The sequence below is a fragment of the Alternaria dauci genome, chromosome 9 (assembly GCF_042100115.1).
Source record: "Alternaria dauci strain A2016 chromosome 9, whole genome shotgun sequence".
Classification (NCBI taxonomy): Eukaryota; Fungi; Ascomycota; class Dothideomycetes; order Pleosporales; family Pleosporaceae; genus Alternaria; species Alternaria dauci.
The window spans coordinates 2,358-20,991 of NC_091280.1; the positions used below are offsets into that span (position 1 = coordinate 2,358).

Consider the following 18,634-nt stretch of genomic DNA (forward strand, 5'->3'; position numbering starts at 1 on the left):
CAGGGCTTCTTCCCAACTCTAAGCAATGAGGCCTACCATGCGCTATACTCCACTGTACTTTCAAAGCCCACACACACGTACACAAACATCCTCGCTCTCTTAAAAACCCCGAAGAAAGAGGGGAAGCTTATGAGGAGTATTATGACCCACGTCAGCCAATGGGTAAACAGCGGATCCGCCAAGGTGTCTGACAGCGACAACAACAAACCCGCACTGCGGAAGTATCTAGTGCCCGTTGCTGCAGAGCAGGCATGCCGGCCAGGCTGATCAAAAATCTCTTGACCTCCAACAAGAAGTACTGCAACACGTACAGCAAAATGCGGAAGCATTCACAAGCTCTATACTAGACCGCTATATTGACGAGTACCCAAGTGCAGAGATCAAGAACTACGGCGCACGCTTCCAGCATAAGGTGTGGAGAGAACTGCTGTCAATTGTGACCAGTTTCACAGGGCCAACCTTGCACAACAAGCACTTGGCGTGCCTAATTCAAAGCGATACCTACATAGCGCGAACGCCTACAATCGCACAAATCGCGTGTGATGCTATCTGTCAGGTCCCTGAAGTCGTCAACGAACCTGCGCTCCAGTCTACTAGGGCAGCAAACGACTTGCTAGAGACAATTCAGGTCGCAATCACTGAATGGATGTCTAGACACACTCTAGAAGACTCTGATAATACAAGTCAAGAGGTTCCGCTGCCCGCAAGGCACTCTAACGCCACCCTAACCCTAACCCTAACCCTAACCCTAACCCTAACCCTAACCCTAACCCTAACCCTAACCCTAACCCTAACCCTAACCCTAACCCTAACCCTAACCCTAACCCTAACCCTAACCCTAACCCTAACCCTAACCCTAACCCTAACCCTAACCCTAACGGTTACAGCTTCTTAGTTACTTAGGGCTTCTTAGTTACTTAGGGCTTCTTAGTTATTTAGGGCTTCTTAGTTATTTAGGGCTTCTTAGTTACTTAGGGCTTCTTAGTTATTTAGGGCTTCTTAGTTACTTAAGGCTTCTTAGTTACTTAGGGCTTCTTAGTTACTTAGGGCTTCTTAGTTATTTAGGGCTTCTTAGTTATTTAGGGCTTCTTAGTTACTTAGGGCTTCTTAGTTACTTAGGGCTTCTTAGTTATTTAGGGCTTCTTAGTTATTTAGGGCTTCTTAGTTACTTAGGGCTTCTTAGTTACTTAGGGCTTCTTAGTTACTTAGGGCTTCTTAGTTATTTAGGGCTTCTTAGTTACTTAGGGCTTCTTAGTTACTTAGGGCTTCTTAGTTATTTAGGGCTTCTTAGTTATTTAGGGCTTCTTAGTTACTTAGGGCTTCTTAGTTACTTAGGGCTTCTTAGTTACTTAGGGCTTCTTAGTTACTTAAGGCTTCTTAGTTACTTAGGGCTTCTTAGTTACTTAAGGCTTTTAAGATTAATTTATATTAAAGTTAAAGTAAAATAGTAGTAAAGTTTATATTTATTTTATTCTTATAATATTATTAGCTATATAGTAATATAAATAATAAAACTATATACTTTAGAAATAAATCTTACTATTAGTAATAAAGGATTTAAAAAACTATACTAACTATTACTTAAAATACTTAAAAACTCTTTTTTTAAATAAAATAAAAAAAAATTTATTTTTACCTTAAATCTTTTATTAACTTTTAATAAATACTACTTTTAAAATTATTTCTTTCTACTAGTTTACTTAATTAAAAATAGCTATATAGTTAGAAGTAGTATATAAAAGGCTATACTTAAGGAGCTATTATATAAGTATACTATTATTTTATTAAATAAGAAAAGAAGTTAAGGAAAGCTATAGTTTAAAAGTTATTTAGGAAGTAGTAGCTTAGAGTATTATTTATTTAGTATACTAGTATAGAATCTAAGTAAACTACTTACTACTTAGATTCTATAAGTAGTATACTTTATATATATAACTAAGATCCTATTAAGGAATAAACTAATTAGGCTTTAGCTTATTATATAGTAAGTTAATTAGAAGTAACTAGTTATTATAAAATAATAAATTATAAAAAACTACTTCTTATTTTTTAAATAACTATACTTAGTAGTTACTAATACTTTATTATACTTTTTTTTCTTAAAGAAAAAATACTAAATTTTTATAAAATATTTTTTATTTTAAAGTATTAAATATTTTATTCTTTTACTTTATAAATATCTTTATCTTAAATATAAGTTATACTCTTTTCTTCTTTTTATAAAGTAGTTAAAAGTTATTAAATCTAAGTAAACCTTTATATAAGAATATAGATAAATAAAAAAGTAAAAAAATCTTATTTAATATATTACTATATACTATATACTTACCCTTAGTTAAGTAAAATAAATAACTTTTTTTAAAAGGTTTCTTAATTATAGTAAAACTTTATAAATTCTTAATCTTTATTTAAGTTTTATATATAGTAGTATAAATTTCTTTTATAAAGATAATATAAGAAAGTCTTACTTAGTAGTAACTAGTATTTAGTTAATATAGCTTTAAACTATCTTTACTTATTACTTAATTAAATACTTAATAACTTTATTCTTACTTTAGTATTTATTATTCTACTTATTTAAATAAAATTTAATTTAACTAGCTTTATTTTATACTTTTTCTTTATTTATTACTTTATTATTATAAAGTAAAAGTAGTCTAGTTTTATTACTTCTATAGTAATATTATTAAATAATAAATAAGAAAGAAAAAAATTAATTATTATAAATATATTTAGTAGAAAGTATATTTTTTAAAGATATAGTAAAAGGATTACTAACTATTTATACTAATAGATATATAAATTTTTAAAAGATTAGGTAATACTAACTTTAATATTTATTAAAAGTTACTATAATATAAACCTTAACTTACTATAATATAAACCTTAACTTACTATAATATAAACTGTAACTTACTGTAACATAAACCTTAACTTACTATAACATCAACCTTAACTTACGGCAACATCAACCGCAACTTACTGCAATATTAACCGCAACTTACTATAACATGAACCGCAACTTACTGCAACATCAACCGCAACTTGCTGCAACATGAACCTCAACTTGCTGCAACATCAACCGTGATATATCGTAATGTATAATACAACATACTATAGTACATATTACCAACTATTGTACCACCTATTGTACCTTACTATACTACATATTACAGCTTTATACACCCGTATAAGTTCTACATACAGTATATTATTACTTCTCCTCCAAAATCCTCTTCTGCCTTAACTCCTCTTCTCCCCAACGTAGCCGCAACTCTCCAGAACCGCTTGAAGTTCAGGGCTTTACTTCCAACCCATCTATTGTCAAACATATACAGCTGCATACGGTGAACTCAAGGTGTTTAGGAAACACACCTTTACCGCGATTTATTACAGTGTCTTTCAACAGTGTTGTGCTTGCGTCTTTTACCAGCACGTTTATTATTTTGATACAGTGTATTATCACTTTAAGAGGAATAGAGTAAGCGCATAAACTCTTACTCTACTACTTCTCTTCATTACTACGTACTGGCTTTCAAAGAACAAGAAGAGATCGATATTAGCCTAGTCCCACACTATCCTACTGGGAGGCTTGTCTTCCTTGATCTCCAAATCACCTCCAGCGTCTCTAGAACCTTTTCAATCGTACTGGTTCCAGTCGTGTGCTACGTTGCTGCACTGATCTCCACCGTGACCCTCATCATTGCCGGCGTGATCCTCATCATCGTCAGCGTGATCCTCACCCTCTGGCTTGTCCTTGGCTTCGTCTCCACCATCGTCGGCGTGATCCTCACCCTCTGGCTTGTCCTTGGCTTCGTCTCCACCATCGTCGGCATGATCCTCACCCTCTGGCTTGTCCTTGGCTTCGTCTCCACCATCGTCGGCGTGATCCTCACCCTCTGGCTTGTCCTTGGCTTCGTCTCCACCATCGTCGGCGTGATCCTCACCCTCTGGCTTGTCCTTGGCGTCATCCCGATTCCAGTCATCTCCACCGGAATAGAAAGGAATCCCATCATCATTTGGCTTGTCCTTGGCGTCATCCCGATTCCAGTCATCTCCACCGGAATAGAAAGGAACCCCATCATCATTTGGCTTGTCCTTGGCGTCATCCCGATTCCAGTCATCTCCACCGGAATAGAAAGGAACCCCATCATCATTTGGCTTGTCCTTGGCGTCATCCCGATTCCAGTCATCTCCACCGGAATAGAAATCAATTCCATCACCGTCGACGGGGGAGGCTGTGGAAAATGTGGGGAGAGGTCCGTAGTTGGCATCGGGAAACATCTTTATGGGCTCTTCAGTGGCCTGAGAGCCCGCAGCGAAGGCCTCTATATGCTCGGCGACATTGAACGGGGGGTTGAACTCGCACCAACCTTGAGCCAATTCTGGATCAACGTGCAATTGGATGGCGGATTTTCGGTCTAGGCACCATTTCCAAACCTTGTAGTAGGCGAGCTTGACGTACCGCTTGTCCTTGTCGGTCGCACCAGTGTATTCGGCGAGGACGCTCACAGGATTACCAACGATAACGAGGAGGGAACGCGCGCGTCCAACGGCTAGGAGCATTCGTGTGGTATGCTTGACGAAACCGAGGTCGCCAGCGTTGGTGGTGTCGAATACAATACCTTCCTTCTCGGCGCCCTGCATTTTGTCGACTGTGAAGACTTCGACGTCTCGCAGCTGGACGCTAAGTTTGAACAGCTCCTCCTCGTCAACCTGATTGGCTAAGTGCTCCATGAATCTAGCCAATACGAAGCGGATAGCGGCAACTTGCGCTACATACGGGGTGATGATAGCGACCTGCTTACCAGAAAACCCGCCAGCGATCATCTTGCAGACGGCCCGGAGGGTATAGGGAATGAAGTCCTTGTTGTAGCGAGACTTGGTGGCACCGACGATGTCGTGGCTACCTTTGACGCTGACGAAGATGACGCGATGGCCGGAGGAAATGTTGAACTGCTCCATCGCGATCTCCATGGCGCGAATGTTTTCTTCCCGGTCATCTACCCCGGGGGCCACTTCCATACGGCCACGAGGAAGGATGTGGTTGGTGAGAGCGTTGATGTCGGAATTGAAGCGGTACTGTGTGTGCAGGTAAATAGTGGTACAGCCGCCTAGCATCGCACGATGGAAGAAAGGTAGGTCCTGCTGATCACTGAAGACGTGACGTTCCTCCGAACCACCGGCAGCAGAAGGCTTTGGCTGATGGATATCGCCGAAGAACAGGTGGGGTGTTATGGCCTTGCGCTCGACCATCAGCGGGCCCTCGTTATTATAGGCGTGCGTGTACACGAGAGGAGCGAGCGTGCTTGACTCGCTTGACTTGCCAGCCTCGTCGTGATGAACGGCATACGGCTGCTCGAGCGTATGAGTACGCGGCTGCGAGATTACGTCGGAGGTCATGCCAATGGCTACGGCCAGTTGAGCGAGGTCCCTAATGATCTCGTTGGTGAGAGCAGTCAGTCGGCGCATGTCATCGGCGTCGAATTCTTGGCCTGAAGCATAGAGGTCGAGCTGAAAACGGAAATCGCGGTACTTTTTTGGTTGGGCGATTTCGTGTACCACTAACTCGTTCGTATCGGCATTACGCTCCGGCACTCCGGCGAGGCGCAGAACCCACGCACCCTCCGACAGCATTTCCAACTGAAGTCGCTTGTCGGTGAAAGACGACTTTGTCTCGGACGTCTCAAGAAGGATGCGGAATTGCGAGTCCACTGTCAGTGCGTCAAGGAACGCCATGGTCCGCCTGTCTTCACTGGACTTCTCCTGGTAAGCCGCTGCCTGCTCTTTCAGCTGGTCCTTGGTGAAGTGCTCTTCTTCGATGTATTCAAAGTAGGGCGGCTTCTCGTTCTTTAGCAGGACGTTGCGAGCAGCTTCGGACTCCTTGCGAACAACCGCTGTCTCCGTCTCTTTCATATGGCGTCGGATTACGATAGGGAAACGTGCCTGGATGCCAGCGGCCTTGAGCTCCTTCCGTCGCTCTAGGCAGGCCGTGTAGATCCTGAGCATAGCGTCGTCGAGCTGCTTGTTCAACGGCGACGTGACCCAGAAAGCAGCAAGGCGACCAAGGCCATGGATAACGCCAGTTTGTTGAGCCTCGTAGTGCGCAACAGCCAGAGCCTCGATGATGCGTGTCTTGCCAACGCCACCAGGACCTTGGATGAGCGCTACACCACCGGCAAGGGCGCGAAGCTTCTGCAAAACGTCGGGTTGGAGTGAGCGGTTCAGACGCTCCATGATGCTGTCCTTAGCACCGTTGTCTCCCAAATACGCGAACATGCCGGCGAAGTAGTCCACGATCTTGTCGTCTGGGAAGCGAAGGTAGGAGTTGTGGAGGATTTGAGTGACATCGCTAAAGGCATCGCCGCCTCGGAAGTAATGGTTAAGGGCGTTGATCTGGCGCTTGATTCCCACGGTGGCAGGGTTCAAGCGAGCAAAGACGTAGATGCCGCGAAGCTTACGCAATGCCTCTTCAGCTTCAGGCAAAGTACGATAGTTAAATGCACAGCTGTAGTGAACGCCCTCCTTGAACAGGGGCTGCTCGGCGAAGGATGCACCCAAGCGAGGGCGGTAGAGAAAGCCGCCTATGTAGCTAGCGGGCGTGATGCCTGCGGACGGTTTGATCTCAAATCGCCAGGTGTCCGCTTGCTCCTGGTAGGGACTGAACTGGATGTCCACGAAGGCGCCCTCGCGGTAGCTGGCGCCCTCTGGTACCCTGAGCTCGGCGTAGTATAACCGGTCACCGCCGCCGCGAACCTTCATAATCTTGGTGTCGGTGATCTCGAAACCCTTCTGCTTGGCGGCCTTGCGCAGTTCGTGGACAAGGTTCTGGTAGTGCACGGTGACGTACTGTGTGTTGTTCTGGAATGCCCACTGGGGAGGGACCTTGAATCCTTTCGGCTGCTTGTCGACAGAGATCTCCATGCCAGTCTGAGGGTTGACACGACAGTCCTTCCAGTAGAGCAGAATCGGGTCGTTCTTGTATTGAGCTTGCATCTCTTTGTACACGGTATCCATGCGCTCTTGTGCTGACTCTGTGGCGACCGTGAAGAAGTGCAGCACGGTGCCCTCGCCGCCATTCTCGAGGATATCGCGAGCACGATGGATGACTTCATCGAAGATCCCAAAGTTCTGGTGGGAGAAGAACCCCAATCCGTAGAGGGGGCGGGAGTTCAGAGGTTGTCCGTCAGGTTGTTCGGTTTGGAGGTCGAAGCGGAAGTGTAGGAGCATCCCTAGTTCGCTGAGTGCAAGCTTACTAGCAGCTCGCTTAACATCTTCTTGGGAAACCCTTGAGGTGAAGAACTCATCGGTGATCTTCATGGGAAGTACAGTGCAGTTGACGATGTTGTGGGCTGTCAGGGTAATGGAGGCTGCCCGATGAGCGTGGCCACGGAGGGTGATACTAGCGTCGTCGCTCGGATAGGAAATATCCATCTCTACACTAACGGAGGAGACATAGTGAGGGATCTTCCGAGTGAATAACTTTGTTGTGAAGCTAGGTTTATCCAGTGGTGGGGCCATGGTTTGGGCAGGAGGAAGCTCGTCTTTGCCATCCTTGGAGACGTCCTCCTTGGAGACGTCCTCCTTGGAGGCGTCCTCCTTAGGAGCACGAAACTTGCGGGTTTTGATCGGCTGGGGATAGAAGCAATCCGAGGCAACGTGGCCGAGACGGTTACAGCCGTTGCACCTAGGGCCCTGGTCTGCTGCTGGCTCACTAGGGCATTGCTTGGAGAGGTGCCCGTGACCACCGCAGTTGAAGCACTCGTTCGTGGGACAGTCGCGGTAGACATGGCCAACCTCGCCGCAGTTGGAACACGCTTGCTGTTCGAGCTTCTTGGGGCAATCTTTGGCCCTGTGGCCTGGTTCTTTGCAGGTGAAGCAGGCGTGCTTCTCTCGGTCAGGGGCGTCGGGAAGGCCTCCGAGCTGGACAGAGTCTTTGCCGGGTGCCTCCAAGACAGCAATGCCCTGGTCGTAGACTTCTGTATCATGCGGCGCCGACGTCGGCCGGTCATTGACCATGTAGTGCATGACAGACTGGTCGGCCATGCTGGACGATATGCAAAAACAGAGTTTCAACGGTAGGTGAGACTTTGTTTCTATACGGACAGCACATCGTTAGCAATCGATCAGCGGAACAGGAGGCCACAACAACTTACCGACAAGGGTCAATGGGTAGGTAGAGATATCGACGTTGAGAGTGGTTTGCTTTCAAGAGAAGCAATTCGGGGAAGGTGTCAAGTAGTTGGTGTGGAGGAAAGTGTTATTTGTGCAGGACTAGGTAGCGCGAGCGCGAGAGACGCTAACGCCAAGCAAATTTTGCGTTGCTCACCTTGGGTTGTGCGTGAGGAAGCGAGGAGCAAGATAAAGACACGTGAAAAGAAGGATTGGATGGAGAACGATAGGGACGCGAAGAGGATATGGGGATCACCCGAGTTCTACAAGTTGGTACCAAGAGACAGAAGTGGACAGCCAGTCGACCTTTGGGCAATAGGAAGATAACTATCGGACCGGCCATACAAATAAGCGAGGACATGCCAAGGTGAATGGGAGATCTAGCGAGCGTCAAGGCCACAGCAATGCGCAGCGTGTAGCCGGCTACGTCTTGGCTCTCTCCTTCGCGACTACAGTTAGTCCTACGGCTGGGTGATCCCCATATCTCTTTTCGCTTTCTTTTGTTTGGTTCTATCAACTTCTATGCTCGATTCAGTTCACGATGACGGCCAGAACTGCGTTTGGGTGATCCCCATGTCTCTCCCTACTTTCCCTGCTCCTTGTCTCTCTTCTCCCTCTGCTCGCTTTCTATACACTCGGGTGATCCCCATATCTTTTATCAACTTTCTCTGTTTCGCGCGTACGCAACGTGAGCCCGCGTCAGAGTCTTGTGCGCTGTACCCGCAATGCTCAACAGTGAGCGCTCACGCCAGAACCGGGTGGCTATACTATGCCCTACTCCTGGTCATCGTTCTACTAGGCTCAGTACGGGCGACGAGGCTAAAATTACTGGGAGCTTCCCCTTTCACTTTTCACCGCTCTCCGGCTGTTTCCTCGCGCATGTTGCCACAACACGAACGTTGCGACGCTCGCCGCAACACCACCCACCCACCACGTACCGCAGCATCGTCAACCTGCATACACCTTCTACCACGGGTGACTAGGATGGACGATAACACGCAGTCACCCGCCCATCCACCGGCAGGCGACCCCAGCTCCCTTAGCTACTCGGGGAACCAAACAGAGATCTTCCGCGGCTTCGGCATCGACGACGCCACCAGACAAAAGGAGATAGCCAGGACGATTGACAAGATTCTTGTGGACAACTACCCCGATGCACGCAATCGAGGTGCAGCAAAGCTCAGCGACACTGCCAATGAAGACCTGAACAAGAACCTACACGCCCTGGTCTGGAAGTCCGTACCCGACTTCCGCAACGAACCCAAGGCGTGGAGGACAATGGCGATTAGCAAGTTGATCACACATTCTCTCAATCGCCTGAGGAAGCGTAAAGCGGAAGGCGACCATGCTAAAGCCCCAACCCCCAACCCCTTGACGGCAACCTCTACACTCCAAAAGCGCGAGTTATCGCCAGAATCAACGCACAACTCCAAAGACCACCCACCTAAGCGCTCTCGATCCAGAACCGTTCCTACAGGATTCACGCCTACTCCGAACAACGACAAGCCTGCTAATCCTCCCATGCCAACCGCTTCAAATCTCGACACACAGGTACATATATGCGCCGTAAAGGATGGAGAGATCAGCGAAGTAGTCAGCATGGTCGAATTCAGTGACATATGTTGGGAGGGCATCCCCAACTGGGAAAAACTACGCGACGAAGCTGAGCAATGCTACGAAACTGCGCAAGGCCTAGGACTCGATGGATTCGACTTCAAGGGCCGCTTGTTTATCGCTCCAAGAGCAAATCAGCATATCGGAATTGGAAGCCAAGGTGGATTCAACTTTGCTATGCGAGAAATCCCAGCTGGCACAGCCGTAGTGTTTGTCACGACGGTTAGATTGAACGTAACCGACACGCAAGTTGCCTCCTCCAAAGTCGTCCCGCCAGCAGAGGTGCAAGATGGTCAGCAACAAGATGCCACCCACATGCAAGTTGCCTCCTCCGAGCCCGCCCCGCCAGCAGAGGTGCAAGGTGACCAGCAACAAGATGCCACCCACATGCAAGTTGCCTCCTCCGAGCCCGCCCCGCCAGCAGAGGTGCAAGATGGTCAGCAACAAGATGCCACCCACATGCAAGTTGCCTCCTCCGAGCCCGCCCCGCCAGCAGAGGTGCAAGGTGACCAGCAACAAGATGCCACCCACATGCAAGTTGCCTCCTCCGAGCCCGCCCCGCCAGCAGAGGTGCAAGATGGTCAGCAACAAGATGCCACCCACATGCAAGTTGCCTCCTCCGAGCCCGCCCCGCCAGCAGAGGTGCAAGGTGACCAGCAACAAGATGCCACCCACATGCAAGTTGCCTCCTCCGAAGCCGTCCCACCGGAAAGTAAGGAGCTTACACCCAAGACACTCAAGGAGATACTAGATTTGGCGGCCAACATACATCCATTATCCTGGTCGAGGGAAGAATCCACACCTAGCAACAGCGCACACAAGCAGCATCCTGTAGGTCCGTTCTCGTCATACATGTCCAGGAATAACAGCATCGCCTTCCCCCGCACACTTCAACCCTCGTCGTTCACACCCGTGAATCTGCTACCGCTCGCCAGACCTGCCAAACCACCGTCCAGCGCACCTAAGTCCTTTCTCAAGTTTGTCGAGACCTTCCCTTCTAATAGCTACCACGGTAGCGGACTAGACGACCCAATACATATCAGCGACGATAGTGGTAGCAGCGATTCTAGTGACAGCGAGTCTAGTAACAACATGGACATTCTCGTAGACGATGAAGAGGTGCTAGAAGAATGCATGTTAGACGAAGGCGAACCGGAACAACCCCCATTGAACGAACAAGCTAAGACCCAGGCAAACGCGCATTTCTCGAGCACTATGAAGGTGAAGATGGATGGTATGTCTGCTTTTGCGCACGCGCAAAAGTCGAACATAGACTTGTGGGACTTAGCCGCGCAAACCTTCGGCCTTGCGCTCGACGACCTCAAAGGCGACCAGATCAACCTCGGAACTGGGGTCGGCTTAAACCCAGATTTCCACCCGCTACCCCATCAGTTGGTCGGCGCCAAGGATGGCTTGGATGTCCTCGCCGGCGACCGAGGAGCACTTGTCATCGCCGACGACATGGGCATGGGCAAGACGATCACCGATGTCCTCATATGGTATCTCAATTTTGCTAGATCGTACCAGCGCCTCGGCATCAGCGCGACGCCAGACTTCCCCTACACTGCTCTCAAATCGAACGGAGACGAGATAGAGACGCCGAATCTGTTTGGATGCACCTACTTTGTTGCGAGTGCAGCAGGCCTTGAAACATTGGTACAAGCATGGCGTATGATCATGGGTGGCAGCGCCCACTTGGCTCAAGGATCAGAGTACAAGCCACCGAAGCTGATAGTCTTGCACGGTACGGGCGAAGAGATTGTACAGCGTTATGGCGGTGCGAAGAACAGCATCTACTCTAGCATGACACCAAAAGAGTGGGATGAAGTCAACCGTCGCCCTAACTGGTTGAAATCACGATTGGCCTATGGGGAGTACAACAAGGTGTGGAAGTTGAACAACCCGACTAAGGAATGGGCAAACAGCGTCCCTGAGACATCGGACTTCAGACCTCAAAAGACGAGCGTTAGGTTCTTGATAGTCTCAACTCGCGAGTCTTGGAAGACGAAGATCTTTGGCACGCTTGTCGATACCTCTGCGCCCCCTCAGTACAAGAGGCTAAAACAACAGTTAGAAAAGACCGACAAGAGGCATACTAAGAAGAGGGCGGCGTTGAGAGCACAGCTGAGCCTGTGCGCCAAGACGCATATGGACACTTCACGATTGCCTGCGCTTGATGGTCTCGGCCCTTGGCAGGCTCGTCGCATGCAAATATGGACAGACGACAAAGGTGTGAGGGTCGAGGTGTGGTTGGTCACATTCGTTGGTTGCGCTGCAATAATCATGGTCGACGAGCTGCATACCGCCCCGGGTACAAAAACTCAAACCTACACCCACATCATCGACCCCATTTTGGACTACAGGCCCAATGATCATCGTACTGGTATAGTAGGTCAGACGGGCACAGCTCTCACGAACGGGGTCGACCTGGTGTTAGGATTCGCCGACCACGTGATCCAGCGGTTAGTACAAAAGCAGTCCACCGATCCAGGCGCCAAAGCTTTAGCCAATTTGAAAGGGGTAGATTGTACTGCAGTGTGGAGAAAGCTCCTCAATAGCTACAAGAAGTATCACGACGGGATGCAGCGTTGTAAAACCGAGAAGGAAAAGAACAAAGTACAGTCCGCGCTCGACAAGCAACTCCAGTCCGGCGAGATCAAGGACATGCTGAACAATTTTCGGGACATGGTTCGGTGGTGTTTCATAATGCGCGACACCGACAGTCTGGATCCCTGGCGCAAACCCCTCAACGTTGTCACAGCAAAGCTTACTGTCAACTTCACGTATCTGCAGCACGATGCGTGTTACTTCGCTAACGTGGAACAAGAAGAGTCTCGCGTGCTAGCCGCGGTCAAACAGCATTACGAGAAGGAAGTGGAGGCCTGGGAAGACCAAGGGGGAGAGAGCAGCAAGAAGTCCAAGCCCACCATGCCCCCAGGCGCAGTCGCAGACTCCGAGGCCTACCGCATTGCGCGACATGTCAGCATCTTTCCTAACCTTATGGCCGCAATCAACAATTGGGATGCCGACCAGCTTATCGGAGATCGGATCCTCGACCCTCACCGCAGTCTCAGTAATAACAACGAAAACCTCCGCACAGCTCTTGTGAACAGCGACACAATTCGACACTCATTCATCTGGGACATTGCATTGGAGGCTTGCAAGGGCTCAGCCAAGGTCGCATACATTCACAAGACGTTGGAAGAGCTACGCAACAAGAAGACGACCATTCCCCATCCCCGTCCTCGCGCACACCAAGGAGAAACCCTAGAGTACAGAGCCAAGTACGTCGTACTCGCGAGCTCGACATTGTCACGTGCTCTGATCTACGCTTACATCTGCCAAACGTTTGGAGAGAAACACGTTGTTCATGCCTACAACGCCGTGACACGGGACAAGGAAGTACCCAAGTGGAAGAAGGTCTGGGATGAGGGGGGCGGCAAGGTCGACGATGGCGTCTATATTCTCGTGGGTGCAACGGGCGCGATGTGTCAGTCAATATCGCTTACAGAGGGCAACATCTTGCATGGTCTTGAGCCTCAGAGTAACGCGCATATTGCTGAACAGGCTGCGAAACGCCAACATCGCATTAATACGAGGTTCGCCGAAGTCTTCGTTGAATGGCTGACAACTACTGCCCCTCAAGGATGCCGAGACACCATTGACATGAGGATAGTCAAGAACCTCCAAGCTAAAGGCTATTTTCAGAGCACGATAAAGGCGCAAGACTGAGATACTTTGAAGGAATGACTGCCCGGAAATCGCGGAGACATACTGTAACTTTCTCAAGTAGTCTGTAGTACAAAATCGATCCCATGACTCAATACCGATATAGGCGCACCAGACTAACATAGAGTAACGCTGTACGTATTGCCTACTGCTGCCACTGTAGGAAGCCTAGAAAGTTGCCTCTGTTAGCAATAGCAAGTTACTGCTGTACCTAGGTAACGTTGTGAGTGGAAGCGCTGCTGTCAGCCTGACTTGCGGGCGCGTGGTCTTCCGAGTCAGGCCGAATGCAACCTACCACACTAAATACTACTCCATGCTTCGCAACCGCTTCGCAATGTGCCCTCGCTAGCAACCAACCGTTGCGGCAACTTGCGTCCCAAGCCATATCGCAACCGCTTCGCAACGTGCCCTCGCTAGCAACCAACCGTTGCGGCAACTTGCGTCCCAAGCCATATCGCAACCGCTTCGCAACGTGCCCTCGCTAGCAACCAACCGTTGCGGCAACTTGCGTCCCAAGCCATATCGCAACCGCTTCGCAACGTGCCCTCGCTAGCAACCAACCGTTGCGGCAACTTGCGTCCCAAGCCATATCGCAACCGCTTCGCAACGTGCCCTCGCTAGCAACCAACCGTTGCGGCAACTTGCGTCCCAAGCCATATCGCAACCGCTTCGCAACGTGCCCTCGCTAGCAACCAACCGTTGCGGCAACTTGCTTCCCAAGCCATATCGTGATCTAATGACATAGTTTTGTACGACGGCTTACGCCGAAAAGTCAGACATGGATGCGATACAGGCTCTAGCTGCAGCCTATAGGGTATATAAGCTCTCGGCGGTACAGCCACCTACTGCACTGAAATACGAGCTAGACCAGGGACAGGACTTCAACAAGAATGCGATTCGGAACACGGTGCTGTGCAACACCAAGGCGTTTGCAGATTCCAATGAAGCGAATCTACCAAAGCGAGAATCGGAGACTGAACAGCAGCATCACGACAGGATTGCACGCCGCATTTCAGGAGAATCAAACTAGGGCGATCGACTCGTTCGTGGAAGATCTGAGGAACCAGTGGCCAAGGCAGAGTCCCAGCGTGCCGTCCAGGACTGAGTATACTGCCTACCTCGACGTTTTCTCTACAGCGACAACCATTAGGAATCAGTTTGTTCATTGGTTCAACAACCGTCTGTTCATGCAGCAGACTTGTCAACAATCAAGCCAGCTTGATCGCTATCAAGCTGGGGCATCAAGCTGGCGTATCAATCAAGCTAAGCTAGAGTAGAGGTATAAATCAATTAAGCCAAGCTACTATAAGCTAGCTTGATTGTTTGGCTTGATTGGCTTGATAGAATTAATACTCTATAAAGAAGGTTAAAGTAAGTAAGTAAGGTCACGTGGTGATAAGATCACGTGGTGATAAGATTATATAAGGATACCCCTACACTATCCCCTTTTAAGCTTCTTGAAAGGGGGATTAATTTTGTTAAGCTAATCAAGCTAAACAAGCCAAGCTTATTAATTTTAACCATCAAGCCAATCAAGCTAAGCTGAGGTAGAGGTACCCACTAATCAAGCTAAGCTGGGGCACCCAGCTTGATTGGCTTGATTGTTGACAACTCTGTCATGCAGTACCTTGGACAGTCCAGAGAGTTGCCCAAAAGGTGTTAGTAGGTGTATGAAGCCATACCGTGGTCTCTGCGTAACTTGCCCTCGCTGGCAACCAACCGTTGCGGCAACTTGCGTCCCAAGCCATATCGCAACCTTGCAGCTGGAACATTCGGACGCTTTAACTACCTTAGGGCTGGCGCTCCAACCTTCTTCACGCTGCACCTCTAAAGGCAAATACTAGTGTTATATTATTTGGAACTGCGCTCTTAGATGTACGAGGCAGAGCGACCCTCCCTATCTAGGACTACCTCTTTGAGATCTTTCGTGTCTTCAACAACTAAACTTTAGTATTCAATATTATATAAGAATAGCACTCTAAAAAGAGAAATAACATGTATTCTACACTCAAGGACGCGACCTCTTCTGGGATTAGGGACCGTACTCTACCTTGTTAGTCGGTGCGACTATATGCCGCACCTTGCCGGCACGCCCTGGCCCCCTGCTTTCCATGCCACGTCTTCTTTTCTCTGCTGTTATTCTTACTACTTTTCTACCCACACACTAATCGCTGGCTTAGAGCGTCAGCCTTGGTTCTAAAATGGATCAGTTACAGCTCGATAGTGACCATTGTCAGGATAAACACAGCGGAAGAGGCTTTCCTGCACAGTGGGACGCTACAGTCGCTAACAACTTAGCATACAGCCCACCTAACCCGTCCTACAGCAGATTTCTTGCGCGTCGTCTCGCAGAACCATGCCGTGTACCAGGCGATGTACGATACGCGGGATGGATCGTTCCAGAAGTAGGCGACGACGAAGCGTGCAAGCCGGTTTTCATAGCCCACTCGACACTAGATGCGATATGGCTGCTGAAAGAGACGCTGGGTGCCAGCACACTTGACGCAGAAAATTGGGGGCGTCTCACAAGCGCTGCTATGGACTTTGCTAGTAGTAAGTCTCTAGAGCCTAGAAACTTAACTACAGCGCGGCTAATGACGCCAACGGAAGGCATCGCGGAGGACCGCATGGCTATAGACTCAGACAAGGACGATAGCATACCGCCATCAGCACAGAGGGCTACAGGCGACCTTGTGCCGTACCGTAAACGTCCAGCCTCCTCATCGCCTATTCGCAGCGAGATCCGTGCCAACAGCTTAAACCGCCTAGCAATACAGGAGGACAGCGCGGACGAATCGACGGCTAGGGCTAGCGAAGTCAACACTATGACAGTACACGCTGGCAAAGACACAGCTAGAGCGGAGGGGGGACACGAGCGCGGAACAAGCGACGAGGACAGCGAAAACCAGAGTGCGACGACGCCTCTATCCGTAAAGAGGTCCGCAACAGTTACAAACAAGAATCGTCTTGCAGAGCTACGGCGTACAAGAAAGCTAGAAAGATCGCGTGTAATAAAGCTCGAGGCGATAGGCTTAAAGGAACCGCCTGAGAAGATGCCTGCGCAGGAACGTATGGCGTACGGCAGCATTGCGCCAGACGATGAGCCGACGATCTCTTGGATCTTCAAGCAAAAAGTCGCGGAAGATGCTGATTTCTATACAGCCTCGCCAACACCCTACTATACTGCCTGCAGCATGCTAGCAAAAGCGCGTGCTTTTGGAAATGCAACCTCGCAGTACAGCGCTGCGCAGTTCCTGCATAATTGGCGGAAACAGGGCACGCCGTTCTTGGTAAAACCAGTAGATCGTTATGTTCTTACCCAGACGCAAATGTCGCAGTCAGTGGATAGTAGCGCAACACTTCATACTGATGCCGACAATGCATTCTGCTTTGCCTGGGACATGTGCACACGGTACGAGACGATGCTTGCAGCTGTAAACATTGGCACTCGCTGGGCTTTCGCTTTGCTAGGGAAGGCGTACGCTCGCAAGGTCGACGAAATCCAGGTCGCTGATCGTCTAGCCAGTAACGACAGAACTCGCAACAGGTACGGGAAGGGCCAGGCACGAACAGAGGCTATCACATATTTGGTCCATCTGGTTTGCCAATCACCATCTAAATCTGACCACGCAGCCTTTCGTTACCGCCTAAAGCGAGCGACACGATGGTTCGACATAGTTCAAGCTCTAGGCTGGGGATCGCTGCTGCTCATACCCCACGAAGAGGTCTCAAACCATTGGCTCGAGCGTGTGCTGCGGAAGAACCAGCGCGATGTTTTTCTTGAGCTAGTGAAGCGCGAACGGCCGGAAATTTGCACGGCAAGCAGGGCCCTCGAAGCCTGGCTAGGGCCGGATGGAATTACTGGTGCGCCGATTGCTGGAAAGGAGAGGCTTAGCATTGAAGCGAATGCGCTAGCTACGGCGGTGGGGTTAACAGAGATTCCAGACAGCGAAGCCGAAGATGACACTGATTCTGACGCATCGGAAAGTATCCCGGCATCGCCGGCGCCATTGCGACAGATGTCGGTACTTGAATTATTCTGTCCTGTAAGCCCTATAGGTTGAACAATAAACCGGGTTACCTGACGACCCTGAACTATGCGCTGCGGAAAAAGAGTGATGGGCTCGAAGAGCACAATGCTGAGCTTCTAGCGACACTCTACGGAAGTAGTGAGGTAGACGAGAGTTGCTAGTCATAGCGGTGCTTATTAGCAGGTGGGGTGTATGCGTCCGTGTTGCGGAAGCTTGCCAATTTAGTGTTAGGCTAGGTCTGTCGTCTAAGTCACCGGCTGTACCGTGGCTCTCGACGATTACAGCCTGCTAGGAAGCTGCTGTCGTATTGCGATACAGATAAGTCAACAACACCGCAGGCTACAAATCTACAAATAACTACAAAGAAGAGCGAAACACATAGCGGCTTCCTCTCTTTTCCTTAAAGGTTGCCGCGCAAGGTGCTATTACCTTTGCCTGCGGAGAATAGTAACAGGATGCCTCTACACTGTGCTACTTCAGCCACTAATGCAATGTAGACTTCGCAGGCTCTATTCTCTAGTGCCTGCGTCTTTTTACTATTACGTTAATTATGTAAATAGTAGAGAAGAGACACAGTTAAGATTAAGAAACGGATTACATGCGACAACGATAGTACGGTTAATATTGGGGTTGGTGTTTTTCTGAATTTACAGTTAATACGAAATATTTTAAAAAATCATAACACTACGTAACGTGTATTAATCTCTTCAAAAGCTGTATAGGATAGAAGATGTATATAGTATATACGTGTTTTATAGGAGAGAAGATGTAAAATTATAGTGGAAGCTATAATAGCTTACTCTACACTGGGGACTCCTGTATAATAGTATGACATCGGTCAACCCATGCATAATCAGAACTACCAAACACGCATTGAATAAAACCTTTAGCATCGCTCCGTAGTCGCATTAACTCTGTACGTCTCTTCTCAAGAACGGAATCATAGTTGATCGCTATGTCGCTGTTCCTTGGGGAGTCTCGACGCCCACTAGTAACCCGAATCCATTGCAGTTGTCGAAGGAAGCGGTTGTTGCAACCTTTGTGCTCTACCCCAGATAGTACTATGTTAGCAATGCTTCTTACTTGGG

At 48.7% G+C, this 18,634-nt stretch overlaps 1 protein-coding gene across 1 annotated transcript; it reads left to right on the forward strand.

Moving 5' to 3' along the window:
* Positions 1–16,109: 16,109 nt before the first annotated feature.
* ACET3X_008783 (uncharacterized protein) lies at positions 16,110–17,579 on the forward strand (the record flags this gene model as incomplete). The annotated part of the gene is made up of 1 exon (XM_069455014.1): positions 16,110–17,579. The coding sequence occupies one exon, from the start codon at positions 16,110–16,112 to the stop codon at positions 17,577–17,579; it is 1,470 nt and encodes a 489-aa protein (XP_069302860.1).
* Positions 17,580–18,634: the final 1,055 nt, after the last annotated feature.